This window comes from Hemiscyllium ocellatum, chromosome 10 (genome assembly GCF_020745735.1).
Source record: "Hemiscyllium ocellatum isolate sHemOce1 chromosome 10, sHemOce1.pat.X.cur, whole genome shotgun sequence".
Taxonomy (NCBI): Eukaryota; Metazoa; Chordata; class Chondrichthyes; order Orectolobiformes; family Hemiscylliidae; genus Hemiscyllium; species Hemiscyllium ocellatum.
Window position 1 is genome coordinate 94378331 of NC_083410.1, and position 19732 is coordinate 94398062.

Consider the following 19732-nt stretch of genomic DNA (forward strand, 5'->3'; position numbering starts at 1 on the left):
GTTAGTGAAGCTTTTCTGTGTATAATTTGACTGTCGGATATACCTCATGGTGGAGTTTGAGCTGTGTGCAAGGTCCTTCTTTATGATTATCTTTGAAACAAATAAACCTCAAAATTAAAAAAAATTGTTCTGAACAGCATTCAGTTGCAGTGAGGTGAAGGATAGATCAGTAAAGTCAGCATTAACATCAAATTAGCTGTGGCTTAGTGGTGGGTATAAACAGCTCTGAGTCAGAGGTTGTGGGTTCAAGTCCCACTTCAAAGATCTGAGAATATAATCCAACTTGACACTACAATGCCATTCTGAGAGTGTGCCTCACTGTCAGTGATGCAAACTTTCAGTTCAGATGTTCAGAAGGTGCCTTTCACCTCTGGTGAACATGAAAATAATGCCATAGCAGAGGGATTCTCCCAGTATCCTGACCAATCGGTGCTCCTCACTAACATCACTAAACAAGTAATCCATTCATGATGTTGTGACCTTTTCCTGTCCAGAAATTGGTTGCAACATTTTTCTTCATTGCAGCAGAAAATCTAGTACTTTGGGATGGGCTGAAGTTGTGAAAGGTAATATAGAAATCTACTATCTTTCCCACAAATCACAAGCTCTCCTTGCTCCACCCAGCCAATATTCTGGTTAAATGTCCAATTCCAAGAGTCCACTTCATTTAGGCCAAACCTTCGAATTTCCCTTTCATTCTGCTAAGTGCCAGACCTACAGGGAGAATGATTTAAAACTTTGCAATTTCACTGTTCAACTCTTCCCCCTCCTCCATTAAGTGGCTCTGGACTCAAAACTGTTCCTGTTCTATTTTCACTAATGTGGTTTGTCTTAGTTTAAAGTATTAATTATTTATCTGCTTAAAAGGGAGAAGATAAATAGGCTACCAACAATCAGTTTCACCTACAATTGTATTCAGTAAATGTGCTGTGTTGTTTGAGCTTTTGTATTAGATTGGATCATTTCCTAAATTTAAAAAAAAACACATTGGGAGTCCATTGAACAAATTAGTCATAAAGATGTACAGCACGGAAACAGACCCTTCGGTCCAACCCGTCCATGCCGACCAGATATCTCAACTTAATCTAGTCCCACCTGCCAGCACCCAGCCCATATCCCTCCAAAGCCTTCCTATTCATATATCCATCCAAATGTTTTTTAAATGTTGCAATTGTACTAGCCTCCACCACTTCCTCTGGCAACTCATTCCATACACGTACCACCCTCTGTGTGAAAAGGGTGCCCCTTAGGTCTCTTTTATATCTTTCCCCTCTTACCCTAAACCTTTGCCTTCCAGTTCTGGACTCCACAACCCCAGGGAAAGGAGTTTGTCTATTTATCCTATCCATGCCTCTGTTTCCTTCTGTTCTCCCCTCCTTTTCATAAATTTCTCTAAGGCTGTAGGAGGAATTGATAGCCTTGCCATGCTGTACAATACCTAAGGAAAAGTGACAAGGAAGGTTGAGGGGAAACTTTGCTGTTACCTCACTTTCGAGTTCATGGTTATTCTGCTCTTCCAAACTGGCACACCCAGGCCAGATCAATCTAATTGAAACCCTTCAAATTTTTGACCATCTTGATCCTGAAATGGTAATAATTCCTTTCAGACTTTAGGGAGTAATATTTTTGTCTTTTCTTTCCAGATGATGTTGAAGTGCAAAGATAAGAAGTGGTACCAGTTCTGATGACCTTGATCTATGCCACCAAACTAATTAAGCTGGAAGGAGGTTATCTACAGATGATTCTCCCTCTTCATTTATTTCTGCAGGACAGGAGGTTCATCTTTGAGTACTGCTGATTCCTAGCACAACTCATAAACTTACCCTCAGTCACATTGCTTTAAACTGAGGAGGAAACTGAAAACTTGCAACATGAAGGTGTTTTCTACTGTAACTGTGGGTTGGTGCACAGTGTGGGACCTGAGCAGGGAACAAGGGACACATGGGGCAGTGCTGGGTTTTCTGTGTTATTTCACACGCCAAATGTTTTGTGCTATTGTCTCTGCCAGTGTTTCACCCATGGAGCTATAAATGTAATACTGCATTCACTCCAGATGCCAACAAATGCAAAACAAGAGGATAAATACGTGTAGCAGAGTATTGTCATGAAAATTCAAACAATGATCCATTTCTGGCCCAAGACATTAATTTGCACCTTATTGGTTTGTGTTCATTGCTGGTCGGGTGATGCTGGTTTGCATCTGACGCTGATTAGAAGATGCAGGTTTGGATCCAACTCCCTCTGGATGATACTTGTCTGTCTGATGCTAGTTAGATATTGTGTATGTCCGCTGGTTGGATTCTGTCAGTTTACACCCGGTGCTAATTGAATGATATCAGATTGTGGCTGTGCTGATTGGGTGAATGCTGGTTTATGTCTGGCAGTATTTGGATGATGATTTACGTCCAGCGCTTGTTGGTTGATTATTGTTTTATGTCCAGTGATGATTGACTGATATCAGTTTGTGTTCAACATTGGTCAGTGTTGATTTCTGACCCGTGATGATTGATTGATGTCGGTTTATCCTCCAATACTGGTTGGTGGATGTTGATTTCTTTCCACTGGTGATTGGATTATGTCAGTTTGTGTATAATGCTGGTTGAATGAATAATATTTTGATCTGCTTTTATCCTCAACTAAATTATTAGTCAATGTGGGTTCATTTCATGCCAGATGCTGCCTGTAATTTTACTCATGCAGAAAGTATTGTAATTAGATTTGTTACTTCTGTTAATATAAGTTTGTATTTCCCCATTTATTATAAATATTGCAAATCCCATCTAAACTTCAGTAATGTCCTTTTATATTAAAAAAAATCACTGCTTCAATTGGGGTTTGAATCCACATAACCATGATGCAAATAAAATCTTAATTTTCATTAATAGTATTACGTTGCCAGATTTTACTCCAGTTTGAATACTAATATTTATTGTACCCACTCCTGCATTTATTACTACTTAGGTTTTATTGTATGAAATTACACCATTTAGCTGATTTAAGTCTACAGAATACTTTGGGTGACCATGCAAGTATCTTCACTTGTTCACGGAACAAATTCTGGTCAATAGTAAGAACCATTTTCATAGCAAAAGTATGGTTAGAATCAAGAGGGAGAAAATTGTAGATGAATGTAATTAGGTGGGAGAAAGAAGTGGTTAGGTTTAACTGAGTGGATGGCAAATTAATGGGACATTAAAGTTCCTTTAGAAAAACACCTATAAGCAAGGAATATATGGAAGGTCTTACATTAGGTCAGCTACCAACATAAGTTGGTTCTGATTATTGTTTATACCTTGCTTACATTATTGTTTATTGTAGCATTGTGCTGCAGTACATGGAGATCATATTTAGTGCAATACTTTGAGAATCCCATGTTGGAAATTAAATTGAATGAATTTACCTGTGAAGTTGGTCACAGCTGTGTTTTACCTTTGTTTTTGTACATACTGTAGATTTATATATTCACCTCCCCCACTTATGGTCACTTTGCTTTGGCTTTGGTGTGTGACATCTGCAGTCTTTCCCATTCATGATCATTGCACATGTTTTTTCTTGGGTCTTGTGTGGGAAATTGAAGGCTGAGATTGTGGAGGAATGCTGCTGACTCCAGGAGAAACAGCATTTGGTTAACAATGAAGCCTAGACTTCGAATGTAATAGTGTCCTACTGGTGCATGTTGCCCATGCGGTAAAACTGTTGCTCACAAACCTCAGCAACCACAGTGTCTGGATCAACATGGCAAATCACTGCTTTCAAAATGTATTCTATTAGAAATTCATGAGCATTTGTTTCAAGACGAAATTCTAGCCTTCAGTCAATATAAAATATTGATCACTATCATTATCTTCAGTGCAGAAATGTTTACGTGTTGGGTTAACATTTGTTGCCAAGCTTTTCATTCAGTTTTTTTTGCATTTATTTTGGTGATAATTTTGATCTTTGTTTTGTTTACAGTTTTTTTTTCAGTTCGTGTTTCATTGAAATCTGGAGCACCTCTTTTAAAGTGGCTGCTGCTTGGATTTCTCCCCTAATTATGAAGGCACAAAGCTCCTACATGGGGAGTTGTACATACACAAGGGTCTTTATCCTCTTGATTAGCATTTCAGGATTTCTTTAATGAAACTGATTTCTTTTCAGCATATTTGAAAATATATAAATATGAAGTATATGTGTTAAGAAATATATTTCCTTAAACATGTTTTCAGTGTAGGGTCTGTACTTCATTTCCCTGATCTTTTGATGGAAGTGCACGAAATTAACTGCTGTTTGTGTGTTACCCGTGATGTGCATCAAGTCTGAGTGTTCTGTTAAATTAAAAGCTAATGAAGTTGAATTTGCCGAGTACTTCTGCCAAATTGTAATGTTTTTTTCCTGAAAATTGTTTTTCTAAAAAAAATTAAAATATCCAATCCAGCTGACAAATCTGAAAGTGTTTGTTTTCAAAGCACTTGTTCTGCATGGTGCAGTCTCATGTCTTTCTAACTCCATTATTTCTAAGATTCGTATGTTTTTTTTCCTTTAAATGGTAATACCTTGAGCTTAGGTTTCTTTGTTCTTAGAATGTGCACAACACTGGCACAGACCAAGCCTTGGTTCTCTGAGAGGGTGCAGTGAGCCCCAATATTGCAGTCTTGTAAAGATATCACTTCGTTTTTAAAAAAGAAAGATTGTTAGGGAATAAGAGACAACAAGGTGACTTCAGAAAGTATTGAGTCAACTATGTGGAGCTGGCCTTGTGACTTTTAGACCAAACCTACTGGGGTGGCAGGTTTCTTTGTATGAAAGAGATTAGCACACAATTGGATTTTATAGCAATTCAACAAATTTCATTCTTTGTTTCTGATATCAATTCGTTGTTAAATTTTAATACTAAATCTGTGTTATTGAATGACAAATGAAACCATAAGGCTTCCTATGTTCACCTGCAATGCGAATTAAAACAATATCTATATTTAGAATATTGAATTATGTTTCTAAATCAACATGTTTGCTACAGACTTCACCTAACCAATCTATGAAATCTTTTTACAGAAATCCTGCAAATGGCCACACCTGTGTGGTTTAGTAGAAGTAGTAAGTCAAAGGAGACTTTGTGAAAGGGCCTGAAGTTCATCAGTATAGATGCACATTTTGGGAATAGAGAAAACGAATGCTGTATAACTATTTGCCATTAGCTCTGCAAATCTTGTTAGCAAATTTATTGTTACCTTACACAACAAAAGAACTCTCCAAAAGGAATTGTAGTTTGTAATTGGGTCTCAATATAGAACAAAGAATGTACAGCATAGTTCAGGCCCTTTGGCCCACAAAGTTGTGCCGAGCAGTTATCTTAATATAAGATCAACCTAACCTATGCACCCCTCAATTTACTGCTGTCCATGCGCTTGTCCAACAATCGCTTAAACGCCCTGATTGTTTCTGACTCTCCAACCACCACTGGCAAATTGTTGTTGTCTCTGGTTTGTTACCCGTGCCATGTGATAGAGAGTCGAGGAATAGGGAGAGAGAACAGTTAAATGCATGGCTACAGGAATGGTGCAGGAGGGAGGGATTCTGGTTTCTGGTTTCTGGACAACTGGGGTTCTTTCTGGGGAAGGTGGGACCTCTATAAACAGGATGGTCTACACCTGAACCTGAGGGGCACCAGTATCCTTGGGGGGAGGTTTGCTAGTGCTCTTTGGGAGGGTTTAAACTAACTCTGCAGGGGCATGGGAACCTGGACTGTAGCTTTAGGGAACAGGACCTTGAGTGTAGGGAGGTTAGGAACATGGCATCGATCTCGAAGGAGGGTGCATGTAAACAGGAAGGTGGCTTGAAGTGTGTATATTTCAATGCCAGAAGTATAAGAAATAAGGTAGGTGAACTTGCAGCGTGGGTTGGTACCTGGGACTTCGATGTTGTGGCCATTACAGAGATGTGGGTAGAACAGGGACAGGAATGGCTGTTGCAGATTCCAGGGTTTAAATGTTTTAGTAGGGTCAGAGGTGGGGGTAAAAGAGGGGGAGGTGTGGCATTGCTTGTCAAGGATAGTATTACAGCGGTGGAAAGGACGATGGAGGAAGACTTGCCATCTGAGGTAGTTTGGGCTCAGGTTAGAAATAGGAAAGGTGAGGTCACCCTGTTAGGAGTTTTCTACAGGCCTCCTAATAGTCCGAGAGACGTAGAGGAAAGTATTGCGAGGATGATTCAGGAGAAGAGTGAAAGTAGGAGGGTGGTTGTTATGGGGGACTTTAACTTCCCAGATATTGACTGGGAAAGCTATAGCTCGAGTTCGTTAGATGGGTCGGTGTTTGTCCAATGTGTGCAGGAGGGTTTCCTGACACAATATGTAGACAGGCCAACAAGAGGTGAGGCTATACTGGATTTGGTTCTAGGTAATGAACCAGGCCAGGTGTTAGACTTTGGAGGTAGGTGAGCACTTCGGGGACAGTGACCACAACTCGGTGACTTTTACTCTAGTGATGAAGAGGGGTAAGTGTGCGCTGCAGGGCAGGAGTTATAGCTGGGGGCAGGGAAATTATGATGCGGTGAGGCATGACTTAGGATGCGTGGATTGGAAAAATAGGCTTCAAGGGAAGGACACAAATGATATGTGGAGCTTGTTCAAGGAACAGCTATTGGGTGTCCTTGATAAGTATGTACCAGTCAGGCAGGGAGGAAAGGGTCTTGTGAGGGAGCCATGGTTTAATAAGGAATTGGAATCCCTTGTGAAAGGGAAGAGGGCGGCCTATGTAAAGATGAGACGTGAAGGTTCAGTTGGGGCGATTGAGAGTTATAAAGTAGCCAGGAAGGATCTAAAGAGAGAGCTAAGAGCAGCGAGAAGGGGACATGAAAAGTCCTTAGTTGGTAGGATTAGGGAAAACCCAAAGGCTTTCTATATAGGTATGTCAGGAATAAAGGATGACTAGGGTAGGTATCGGTCCAGTCAAGGATAGTAGTGGGAAGTTGTGCGTGGAGGCAGAGGAGATTGGAGAGACATTAAATCAATACTTTTCGTCAGTATTCACTCAGGAACAGGACATCGTTGCTGATGTGAATATTGAGTCACAAGTGATTAGAATGGATGGCTTTGAGGTATGTAGGGAAGAGATCTGGGGAATACTGGACAGGGTGAAAATAGATAAGTCCCCTGGGCCTAATGGCATTTATCCTAGGATCCTCTGGGAAGCTAGGGAGGAGATAGTGGAGCCATTGGCCTTGATTTTTATGTCGACGTTGTCTACAGGAATAGTGCCAGAAGACTGGAGGGTAGCAAATGTGGTCCCCTTGTTCAAGAAGGGGAGTAGGGATAGCCCTGGTAACTATAGGCCAGTGAGTCTCACTTCTGTAGTGGGCAAAGTCTTAGAGAGAATTGTAAGGGATAGGATTTATGAACATCTGGATAGGAATAATGTGATCAAGGATAGTCAGCATGGTTTTGTGAAGGGCAGGTCGTGCCTCACAAAGCTTATTGAGTTCTTTGAGAAGGTGACCAAGGAAGTGGACGAGGGTAAAGCAGTAGATGTGGTGTATATGGATTTTAGCAAGGCGTTCGATAAGGTACCCCATGGTAGGCTACCGCAAAAATTACGGAGATATGGCATTGAGGGTGCATTAGAGGTTTGGATTAGGAATTGGCTGGCTGGAAGGAGACAGAGGGTAGTAGTTGATGGTATAGGTTCATCTTGGAGTGCAGTTACTAGCGGTGTTCCACAAGGATCTGTTTTGGGGCCATTGCTGTTTGTCATTTTTATAAATGACCTAGAGGAGAGACTTGAAGGCTGGATGAGCAAGTTTGCGGATGATACAAAAGTCGGTGGAGTTGTAGACAGCGAAGAAGGATGTGGCAGGTTACAGCGGGATATAGATAAGTTGCAGAGCTGGGCAGAAAGGTGGCAAATGGAGTTCAATGTAGCTAAGTGTGAAGTCATTCACTTTGGTAGGAGTAACAAGAAGATGGATTACTGGGCTAATGGTAGGCTACTTGGTAGTGTAGATGAGCAGAGGGATCTTGGTGTCCATGTACACAGATCTCTGAAAGTTGCCACCCAGGTAAATAGTGCTGTGAAGAAGGCATATGGCGTACTGGGCTTTATTGGTAGAGGAATTGAGTTCCGGAGTCCTGAGGTCATGTTGCAGTTGTATAAGACTCTGGTGCAGCCTCATCTGGAGTATTGTCTGCAGTTTTGGTCGCCATACTATAGGAAGGATGTGGAGGCATTGGAACGGGTGCAGAGGAGGTTTACCAGGATGTTGCCTGGCATGGTAGGAAGATCGTATGAGGAAAGGTTGAGGCACTTGGGGCTGTTTTCATTGGAGAAAAGAAGGTTTAGGGGAGATTTGATAGAGGTGTACAAGATGATTCGGGGTTTAGATAGGGTTGACTGTGAGAACCTTTTTCCGCTAATGGAGTCAGCTGTTACTAGGGGACACCGCTTTAAATTAAGGGGAGGTTGGTATAGGACAGATGTTAGGGGTAGATTCTTTACTCAGCGCGTTGTGAGTTCATGGAATGCCCTGCCAGTAGCAGTGGTGGACTCTCCCTCTTTATGGTCATTTAAGCGGGCATTGGATAAGCATATGGAGGTTATTGGGCTAGTGTAGGTTAGGTAGGCTTCGGTCGGCGCAACATCGAGGGCCGAAGGGCCTGTACTGCGCTGTATTTTTGTATGTTCTATGTAGAGAAGTTAGCCACTCATTACCGTTGTACACCTCTATCAAGTCACCTTTCTTCCTCCTTCGCTTCAGTGTGAAAAGCCCTACCTCATTCAACCTCTCTTCATAAGACATGCCCTCCAATCCAGGCAGCATCCTGGTAAATCTCCTTTGCTCACCTTCGAAAGCATCTACATCCTTCCTATAACGAGGTAACCAGAACTGAACGCAATATTCCAAGTGTGGTCTAACTAGGGTTTTATGGAGCTGCAGCAAAACTTTGCGGCTCTTCAACTCAATCCCCTTGTTCATGAAAGCCACGCAACATACACCTTCTTAACAACCCCATTGACTTGGTGGCAACTTTGAGGGATATATGTGTATGGACGCCAAGATCCTGCTGTTCCTCCAAACTGCCAAGAATCCTGTCTTTAACCCTGGATTCAGCATTCAAATTTGACCTTCCAAAATGAATCACTTCGTACTAATCCAGTTTGAACTCCATCTGCCACTTCTCAGTCCAGCTCTGCACAATGTCAATGTCCTGTTGTAGCCTGCCACAGCCCTCGACACTATCTACAACACCACCGATCTTTGTGTCATTAGCAAACTTACTCACCCACCCTTACACTTCTTCATCCAAGTCATTTGTAAAATCCGCAAAGAGCAGCAGCCCAAGAACAGATCCCTGCAGGACACCACTGGTCACCAGCCTCCAGGCAAAATACTTTGCATCCACTTCCGCTCACTGTCGTCTTTTGGCCAGCCAATTCAGTGTCCAGACAGCTAACTATCCATGTATCCCATACCTCCCAACTTTCTGAATGTGCTACCGTGAGGAACTTTATCAAATGCCTTACTGAAATCCGTATGCACCAGATCCACTGCTCGACCTTTGTCAACTGGTTTCATCACATTTCAAAGAATGCAATAGGGCTTGTGAGGCATGACCTGCCTCTCTCTAAGCCATGCTGAGTATCTTTTGGAATTGTAACAGGTTGGCCAAAATCAATTCATAACATTTCTTCAAATTTAACTTTGCGTTATTTGCTAGTGATATTTTAAATATGTTTGTTTACTAAAATAGAAAACATTTTCACTTAAAAGTAAGACTTTGTATAAGTAGCGACCTTCAAACATCACAACTTTAAAACCTCTTACCTCCTTCCACCTGTACATCTTTCTGAAAGTCAGTCCTTTTGGCAAACCTTCATTCACCTTGCTCTCTTAGTTCAGCAGCTGTTCCTTTCTTTGTTTAAGCCCTTCTGGCATGTTTGTGTGGTTAAGTGTAACCCAAATGCAATTTATAATTTCTTGATCTAAAAAAGGGCCTAGAGTTAAGTCGAAGTATTCAAATTACTAAAATACATTTCACCATATTGAGATTGGATTTGTGAATTTGAAAAAAAATATAAACCATCTAAACAAAAGTTATTTATTTATAACTTATAAAATATTTATTCAGCTTTCAATATTCAGTTGTTGCATAATCCAACATGAAATGCTAAACATATAGAGGGCACGAAGAGCATCAAACTCCACCAGCTGAGTTAACTCAACTGTAGTTATCGAGCTCTTCCTTAAGGCTTTTCTCTGCCTGTTTAATGCTCTGTAACTACAAAGCTGAGAGAATAATTTTTATTTGGGGCTTCTGACTCACTGAAGGGGGCTTCAGAATGATTTGAATCCAAAAGCTTGCTCTGAAACCTCTCTCGCAGTTTTAATAGCTCTGACAAATCGCAAAATAGAAATTGAGACAATCCCCAGCATTCAAAAATAAAATAGCTAATTCTTACTATCTCTGTATTCATGGATTATTGTTAAAATTTTGGATCTATATATTTGCCATAAACTAATTAGTAATTTATTGGTTCATAGTCTATATGTGTATTAAGTTTAGTTGAAATCCATCCATTTAGTTTTTGTTTGTTCATGGGATGTGGTTGTTCCTGGCTAGGTCAGCGTTTATTGTCCATTCTAATTGCCCTAGAGAAGGTGGTGGTGAGTTGCAGTCTTAATCTGCTGCAATCCTTTGGGTATAGGAACACCCACAGTGCTCTTAGGAAGGGAATTCCACAATTTAAACATAGTGACAGTGAAGGAACAACAATTGACTTCCAAGCCAGGATGCTGTGTGGCTTGCAGGGGAAGTTACAGATGTGGAGTTCCTTGCAAGCGTTGCCCTTGACCTTTTAAGTGATAGAGCTCACCGTTTTGGGAGGTGCCTTTGGAGAAGCCTTAATTAGTTATTGCAGTACATCTTGTAATTAGACACACTGCTGCCACTGTGCCTTGAGTGCTGGCATTCCTAATAGCATTTATAGATTCATAGAGACATAAACCACAGAAGACATTCTTCAGCCCATTAAGTCTACGCTGACCTATCTACACAAGTCAGACTTTCCAGTACTGGGCCCTTAACCGTTAAAGCTATGACATTTTAAGTGATCATCCAAGTACTTCTTAAAAGGTTGAGGGTTTCTCACCTCTACTACCATCCGAGGTAATGCATTCCAGATTCCTACCAACATTTGGGTGAAAAGATGTTACCTCAAATCCCTTCTGCGCCTCCTGCCCTTCCCCATAAACCTATACCACCTTGTTATTGATCCTTCAACTAAGAGGAGCAGCTGGGGGAAATGAGGAAACTGGTGAAATCTCCATTGATCCTCTGTGGTTGCAGGGTCCCAAGGCAGAATGAGGCATTCTTCCTCCAGGCGTCGGATGGTGAGGGTTTGGTGATGGAAGAGGCCCAGGACCTGCAAGTCCTTGAGAGTGGGAGGGTGAGTTGAAGTGTTAAGCTACAGGGCTATGGGGATGGTTGGCGCAGTTGTCCCAGAGATGTTCTCTGAAATGATCCACACATTGGCGTCCTGGCTCCCTGATGCAGAGGAGACTACATCAGGTGCAATGGATACAGTAGATGACATTGGTGGAGGTTCAGGTAAATGTCAGATGTGGAAGAATCCTTTGGGACCTTGAAAAGAGGTGAGGGGGGAGGTGTGGATGCAGGTTTTGTACTTTCTGTAGTGGCAGAGAAAGGTGCTGGGAATGGGCTACGGGCTATTGGCGGGGGCACGGCATGAATCTGACGAGGGAGTCGCGGAGGGTTTGGTTTCTCCGGAACAGGGAGGGAAATAGATCTTTGGTGAAGTCTGTTTGTAGATGGTGGACGTGGCAGAGAATGATGTGATGTATACGGAGGTTGGTGGGTTGGAAGGTGAGGACCGTGGGATTCTGTCCTTGTTGCGTTGGGAGGGGTGGAGTTCAAGAGCGGAGGTAAGGGAAGTGGATGAGATGTACTGTACTGTACAGCTGCAAGATGATCTCCCAACCCCAAACTCAATGCGCTGACCAATAAAGCAAGCTAACCAACTCCACCTTCACTATCCTATCTGCCTGCAACTCCACTTTCAAGGAACTATGAACATGCACTCCAAGGTCTCTTTGTTAAGCAACACCCCCAGAACCTTACCATTAAGTGATTTGCCTTTCCAAAATGCAGCACATCAGGTTTAGTTTAGACTAAATTAGATTCCCTACAGCATGTAAACAGCCCAACAAGTCCACACTGACCCTCTGAAGAGTAACCCACCCAGACCCATTTCCCTCTAACAAATGCACTTAACACTTCAGGCAATTTAGAATGGCCAATTCACCTGACCTGCAAATCTTTGTACTGTGGGAGGGAACCAGAGCACCCTGAGGAAACCTATGCATTCACAGGGAGAATGTGCAAACTCCACGCAGACAGTTGCCTGAGGCTGGAATCGAACCTGGGTTCCTGACGCTGTGAGGCAGCACTGCTAACCACTGAGCCACTGTGCTGCCCCAAGCTAAATTTTTATCAAATTAAATTAGAACATAGAAGGATACAGCGCAGTACAGGCCCTTCGGCCCTCGATGTTGCGCCGACCGAGTCCTACCTAATCTATACTAGCCCAATAACTTCCAAATGCCTATCCAATGCCCGCTTAAATGAACATAAAGAAGGAGAGTTCACCACTGATACGGGCAGGGCATTCCATGAACTCACAACCCGCTGTGTGAAGAATCTACCCCTAACATCTGTCCTATACCTACCACCCCTTAATTTAAAGCTATGTCCCCTAGTAACACCTGACTCCATTAGCGGTAAAAGGTTCTTAGTATCTACCCTATCTAAACCCCTAATCATCTTATACACTTCCAACAGCCCACTCTTCTGTCCATTTGGCCCATCTGATCAAGATTCCATTATACTCTGAAGTAATCCTCACTGTCAACTACACCTGCAATTTTGGTGTCATCTGCAAATGTAGTAACCATTACATCCCTTGTTCACACACAAATCATTTATATAAATGATAAAAAGCAATGTACCCAGAATCATTTATAGTGACAAATTGCTGATCATAGGTCTCTAGGCTGAAAAACAACCATGGCTACCACTCTCTGTCTTCCACCTTCATGCCAGTTCTGTAACCAAATGGCTAGTTCTCACTGTATTCCATGTGATCCAACCTTGCTAATCAGTCTACCGTAAGGAACATTGTCAATAGCCTTATTGAAGTCCACATAGATCACTCCATTGCTCTGTCCTCAATCCTCTTCAATGCTATTTCAAAAAACTCAAGTTAGACACAATTTCCCATGCACAAAGTCATGTTGACTATCCCTAATCTGTCCTTGCCCTTCCGAGTACGTGCAAGTCCCTCCAGGTTCCTTCCAACAATTTGCCCACCACTGATGTCATGCTCACCAGTCTATAGTTTCCCTGACTTTTCCTTATCACTTTGCTTATTAGGGGCATCACATTAGCCAACCGCCAATCTTCTGGCACCTCACCCATGGCTATCAATGATACAAATATCTCAGCCAGGGGCCCAGCAATCACTTCCCTAGCATTCTCACAGAATTTTAGGGTCAACCTGATCAGGTCCCACCACTTCTGTAATATGGATTTTTTTTCACAATGTCACTATTTATTTTCCCACATTTTCTGACTTCCATATCCTTCTCCACAGTAAACACTGATACAAGATACTTGCTTAATATCTTCCCCCATCTCCTGTGGTTCCATACACAGGGAGCCTTGCTGATCTTTGAGGGGCCCTATTCTCTCCCTAGTTACCCTTTTGTCCTTAATGTATTTGTAGAATCCTTTTGGAATCTCTTTAACCCTATTTGCCAAAGCTATCTCATGTCCCCTTTTTGCCCTCCTGATTTCCCTCTTAAATATACAAAGTGAGGAGGTGCTTCATCCCTGGGTGGTTTTGTATGTTTAATTCATTTCAGCACACTAGTGAAAGATACATTCTGTTTTGTAGATTCCATTCAATTAGCTAATGAATTGAGAGCTCTAAAGCTATGAAAATATCTGGCCATGCTACATTTAAATTACACTTGAGAAGTTGATCGCCTTCCTTTGCATAAAAGCAAATTACTGCGGATGCTGGAATCTGAAACCAAAAGAGAAAATGCTGGAAAATCTCAGCAGGTCTGGCAGCATCTGTAAGGAGAGAAAAGAGCTTTGACAAAGGGTCAGTTAGACTCGAAACGTCAGCTCTTTTCTCTCCTTACAGATGCTGCCAGACCTGCTGAGATTTTCTAGCATTTTCTCTTTTGCCTTCCTTTGCATGGTTGGCAGGTCCTATTTTTACCTTGTAACAGCACAGTCGTTACAAATTATAAAATAATTGTTTAGAGCAACGTGCAAACTATTTATATTGGAATATTTCTGCTTGGTGTTTACCAGAAATATCGATCAAAATGTTGGAAGCATAATTAAGATGCAAATGATTTTGACTTTTAAGCTCACTAAGTGAAGAAAATTGTTCCAAGCTTGCCTTTAACCACCAGCAGCCCAGTCCTATTGAATTCATTGTTTTGACTCCTTCAGTAATTTGAACAGTCAGTAAAATCAGCTAGATCTTGCTGAAAATATTGTCAATTTGAAAATATTTCCTTCACCATCCCAGAGATTAACATTTTTTTTGTCAGAAGGTATCTAATATAATATTTGCATAATAATGTACCTCTGAATTTGCGTAGAAGTTGTCTGTCCTTATCCTTAAGTAAGGTCCAGCTGTTAGCTTCTGCATCTGATTATGGACAGGTTTTGTGTACAGTTACTGCATTCACCAAGGATTTTTTTAATACAGCATCAAATCGTTAATGAAATACGTGAAGGGGAATGTCAAAGTGGAATGTAACTTCGTATCACGTGAGAAATTTCTTAAAAGTTAACAACTGTGTCAATTATTCTTTTTGAAAATATTTGTATATTATAAAATATAGGAGTATTTAATTAAATTGGCTTAATGAAGACTAACTGAGCCAGTTGATTCCACAAAGGAGAATACAAGATATTTTTGTCTCCTTGTTGTGAACGAATGGATTAATAAGTCTTTTAAAGGTTTTGTACTGATCTGTTACACTGTCCATAAAACCTGTGCTAACAGACTTCAATGCCACCTTATTTTGAGTGACTTAAAGATAGGCACCAAATGATAATGTCAACTAAATTGCAACTGAAGTACCGTAGAAAAGTAAAAAGCTGGAAGTCTGAAGTAAGAACAAAATAAAACCTGGAAAAATTCAGCAGTTCCGGCAGCATCTGTGGAGAGTGAAACTATTAGCTTTCATCTTCTGATGAAAGGCTATCGATCTGAAGCGTTATGTCTTTATATACACAGATGACACCTGATCTGCTTAGCCTTTCCATTATTTTTTGTTCTAATTTGCTACACAAACTACTATTAACATTGTAATTTACTTCTAGTTATCATTTTTAAACTTCTGAAAAAGTTAACTTTCTGTAACTGATGTAAAGACTTTTAATTGATTTTAATAATCTGATATTAGAACATGAACAGTATAATGCTATTGAGAGATATTTTAGAGGAAGAATTAAGGCAGAAACCAAATACTATCTTAATGTTTTAGCATATAACTTTGGTCCTAATGGCTAACTACTGTAGTCTTGAATTTATCTGGACCTTCTCAAACAGATGCCTCTCATTCGAGACACTAGCACAGAGATGCAATTTTCAAGCTGCATTATAAATGGATTCCGATTTTCTTTTCACTAAAGGTGTGCTGACATGCAGTGCCATATTTCAGGATACCAGAGTGAAAGGGTAAGCTAATCCTTGGATGAGATACCAGGGGTTCAGAGGAAGAGATTTGTCCCAAACGCAAGAAATCTACCTTGCTTTTGTATCTTTTCTCCCTGTCGCAACTGTTGCCACTCCCCTAAGCGACCTCTTACCATTCTTCCTGCTGACCAAGAAGAACCTTTAGCCAGACACTTAGACAAAATGTGACTGAGTGATCAGTGCCTAGTAGGTAAAGCAGCACCATTCTTGCTATTTTTAGGTAAAGTCCTCAGAAAATCATCAAAATAAATATTTCGCTGCTGCACAGGTCACAGGTGAGGTGCCGGAAGACTGGAGGTTGGCTAATGTAGTGCCACTGTTTAAGAAGGATGGTAAGGACAAGCCAGGGAACTATAGACCAGTGAGCCTGACGTCGGCAAGTTGTTGAAGGGAATCCTGAGGGACAAGATGTACATGTATTTGGAAAGGCAAGGACTGATCAGGGATAGTCAACATGACTTTGTGTGTGGGAAATCATGTCTCTCAAACTTAATTGAGTTTTTTGAAGAAGTAACAAAGAGGATTAATGAGAGCAGAGCAGTAGATGTGAATCTATATGGATTTGAGTAAGGTGTTCAACAAGGTTCACCATGGGAGATTGATTAGCAAGGTTAGATCTCACGGAATACAGGGAGAACTAGCCATTTGGATACAGAACTGGCTCAAAGGTAGAAGACAGAGGGTGGTGGTGGAGGGTAGTTTTTCAGACTGGATTCCTGTGACCTGTGGAGTGCCACAAGGATCAGTGCTGGGTTCTCTACTTTTTGTCATTTACATAAATGAGGTATAAAGAGTAAGTTTGCAGATGATACCAAAATTGGAGGTATAGTGGACAGCGAAGAGAATTACCTCAGATTACAACAGTATCTGGACCACGTGGGCTAATGGGCTGAGAATTGGCAGATGGAGGTTAATTCAGATAAATGTGAGATGCTGCATTTTGGGAAAGCAAATCTTAGCAGGATGCATACACTTAATGGTAAGGTCCTAAGGAGTGTTGCTGGTCAAAGAGACCTTGGAGTGTAGGTTCATGGCTCCTTAAAATTGGAGTTGCAGGTAGATAGGATAGTGAAGAAGTCGATTGGTATGCTTTTGTTTATTGGTCAGAGTATTGAGTACAGGAGTTGGGAGGTCATGTTGCAGCTGCACAGGACATTGGTTAGGCCACTGTTGGAATATTGCATGCAATTCTGGTCTCCTTCCTATCAGAAAGATGTTGTGAAACTTGAAAGGGTTCAGAAAAGAGTAACAAGGATGTTGCCAGAGTTGGAGGAGGATTTGAGCTATAGGGAGAGGCTGAACAAACTGGGACTGTTTTCCCTGGAGCGTCGGAGGCTGAGGGGTGACCTTATAGAGGTTTGCAAAATTATGAGGGGCCTGGATAGATAGGTTAAATAGATGAAGTCTTTTCCCTGGGGTTGAGGAGTCCAGAACTAGAGGGCATAGGTTTAGGGTGAGGGCAACTTTTTCATGCAGAGGGTGATACGTGTATGGAATGAGCTGCCAGAGGAAGTGGTGGAGGCTGGTACAATTGCAACATTTAAAAAGCATTTGGATGGGTGTATAAATAGGAGGGGTTTGGAGGGAAATGGGCCGGGTGCTAGCAGGTGGGACTAGATTGGGTTGTGATATCTGGTTGGCATGAACGGGTTGGACCGAAAAGTCTGTTTCCATGCTGTACGTCTCCATGACTCTGAGGTGTCAAACTTTATCGTTGATCCTCCAACAGCATATGAACAGTAAGAATGAGATCCCTAATGCTCCAAATGCTTTGCAACAATTATTTGCTCTTAATCTATTACCCTACTTTGAGAAGATGCTAGTACCAGTGCTTAATGCCAATTTATATTGAAGCCTGCTTATTGAAAACAATGCAATTTAAGTGGAAAAGAGAAGTTTGACAGTCCTGCAGATGGCTGTCCCTATCACGAGGTTCAGTCCCTTTTAACAAAACATCACCTTGTGCTAAACATGGGCTGAACTGCTGTTTCAACTTGAGGCCCCATCTTGATCACCTGGAAGGTCTTTGGTGCCCGAAGCATCTGGGGAAATTGGCTTTGGTTGTATTTAGTCAACAGATTTGATGACTTCTGTGAGTTTTAGTGTTAATGATGGCACGATTTCTGCACCAGTGTGTATCATTTATTAAATGTTATGGGGAAATTGTTTTTGGGAAACACCAAAGAAACTCATTACACGCATGGGAATGTATTTTAAAAAACTAAATTTCCTGAGGCCGGGCATACTTCTGGAAAAATAAACAACACCATAAGTTGACACTTACCGTAAATTTCTAAGTCTACCACTTCAAAACTAATACAGCTGATGGAATATTTAAGTACAACTGCAATTTAATTCACAGTACGTATCCTATTGAAATCCCAAAGTTTTGGCAATGTCAATTGATGCTGAAATTAACGCCTGTATTCCAAAACTGCAGCTATGTTATGTTTAAGTGTGGGACAATTGCAAACTGGCTGGCAACATAAGTTTGAGAGTCTACCAAGCCTGCATTCTCGGTGCATCTCTCTACCATGGGGGGAACTAGATGACTGACGCTAAACTGGAGGAAAAGCTCTCCTGATGCTGTCTCAGATGCATCCTTGGCGTCTCTTGGCTGGACTAGGTTGCCGATGGAGTATGCTAATTCCATCTGTACACATTCATGAAAGTTAAACAAACAATGTGGCCACATGTCCAGATGAGAACAAATCAAACAGCGCTCAAAGCATTACTCCATCCAGGAAAAATAAAAGGCTTTCTCAATTTGATTTCCCATCCATCCCCTTAAACATTCACTACTTCCACTACTCGCGCACAGTAGCAGCAGTGCACTCAGAAGTTCACCAAGGCTTCTTCCACATTAAACAACAGGAAACAGACACAAAAATGGAGTTCAGGCTTATCATTTCAGCCATAATCTCATTGAAAGCCGGAGCAATCTTGAGTTGAATGGCCTATTTCTGCTCCTATATATTATGGTCTAAGCCCTTGATCTCCAACACCTAGATGACCAAGAGTAGCAGACTCTTGAATATAACCATCTCCATGTCCCCATTCACATCCACCATCCTGACTTGTAGCTGTGTTGACATGCTTTCACTGTTGCTGGGATGAATTCTGGAACTTCTGTACAATGTAGTTGTACCCAGATGGATTTCTATATCTATGGATGGGAATTAATGCCCTTCATTAGCAGGTTTCTTCAGATGTCTAGAACTTTAAATCCATGGGCAACCTGCAGTAGTGCCTTAGGTGCATTCAGATACAGCTGTGCAAACGCCACCACCACCACCCCACACACACACACACACACACACACGCTCAAGAGGGAGGTTGGCTACTTAAATCAGTCTATTTCAACAAGATTTTAAGCAGTGTTTCCTTTAACAGTCCCTACCTGGATTTTTCAAGGTATTTTGAAAGCTGCCATTGAAATTAAGATGACAAAACTCAGCAGCAATTAATGAGCCTCATTAAAAGATAACCAAATACCAACCAGTTTTTACTATATTTGCCTATGTTATTATCTCCCACTGGGAAAGGATCTTCTAAGAACCCCTGTGGCGAGAGGCAAGTGTGTGCACTGCGGCAATGATTTAGACTTGACCAGGATTCACATGCCTGGAAGGGGCCTCAGTGCATCCAGCCAGGAAATCCAAAATGATCCTGATAGGTTGTACAGCAATGCAGTTGGTATGCACTGTTTCTTCTGCAGATCCTCACAGCACCAGGGTCCCAGCCTCGGGCGACTGTCTGTGTGGAGTTTGCACGTTCTCTCCGTGTCTGCGTGGGTTTCCTCCGGGTACTCTGGTTTCCTCCCACAGTCCAAAGATGTGCAGGTCAGGTAAATTGCCCATAGTGTTAGGTGTATAAGTCAGAGGGAAATGGGTCTGGATGGGTTACTCTTCAGAGCGTCAGTGTGGATTGGTTGGGCCGAAGGGCCTGTGTCCACACTG

The 19732-nt window shown here is 41.6% G+C and overlaps 1 protein-coding gene across 7 annotated transcripts in view; it reads left to right on the plus strand.

Moving 5' to 3' along the window:
* stxbp5a (syntaxin binding protein 5a (tomosyn)) overlaps positions 1–4422 on the plus strand; it is a 231444-nt gene extending 227022 nt beyond the window's left edge. For all 7 annotated transcript variants that reach the window (XM_060831736.1, XM_060831737.1, XM_060831741.1 and 4 more), the window contains one exon: positions 1644–4422. In XM_060831736.1, the coding sequence (XP_060687719.1) occupies positions 1644–1685 (42 nt within the window). In that variant the 3' untranslated portion in view covers positions 1686–4422. The remainder of the gene's footprint in view (positions 1–1643) is intronic.
* Positions 4423–19732: the final 15310 nt, after the last annotated feature.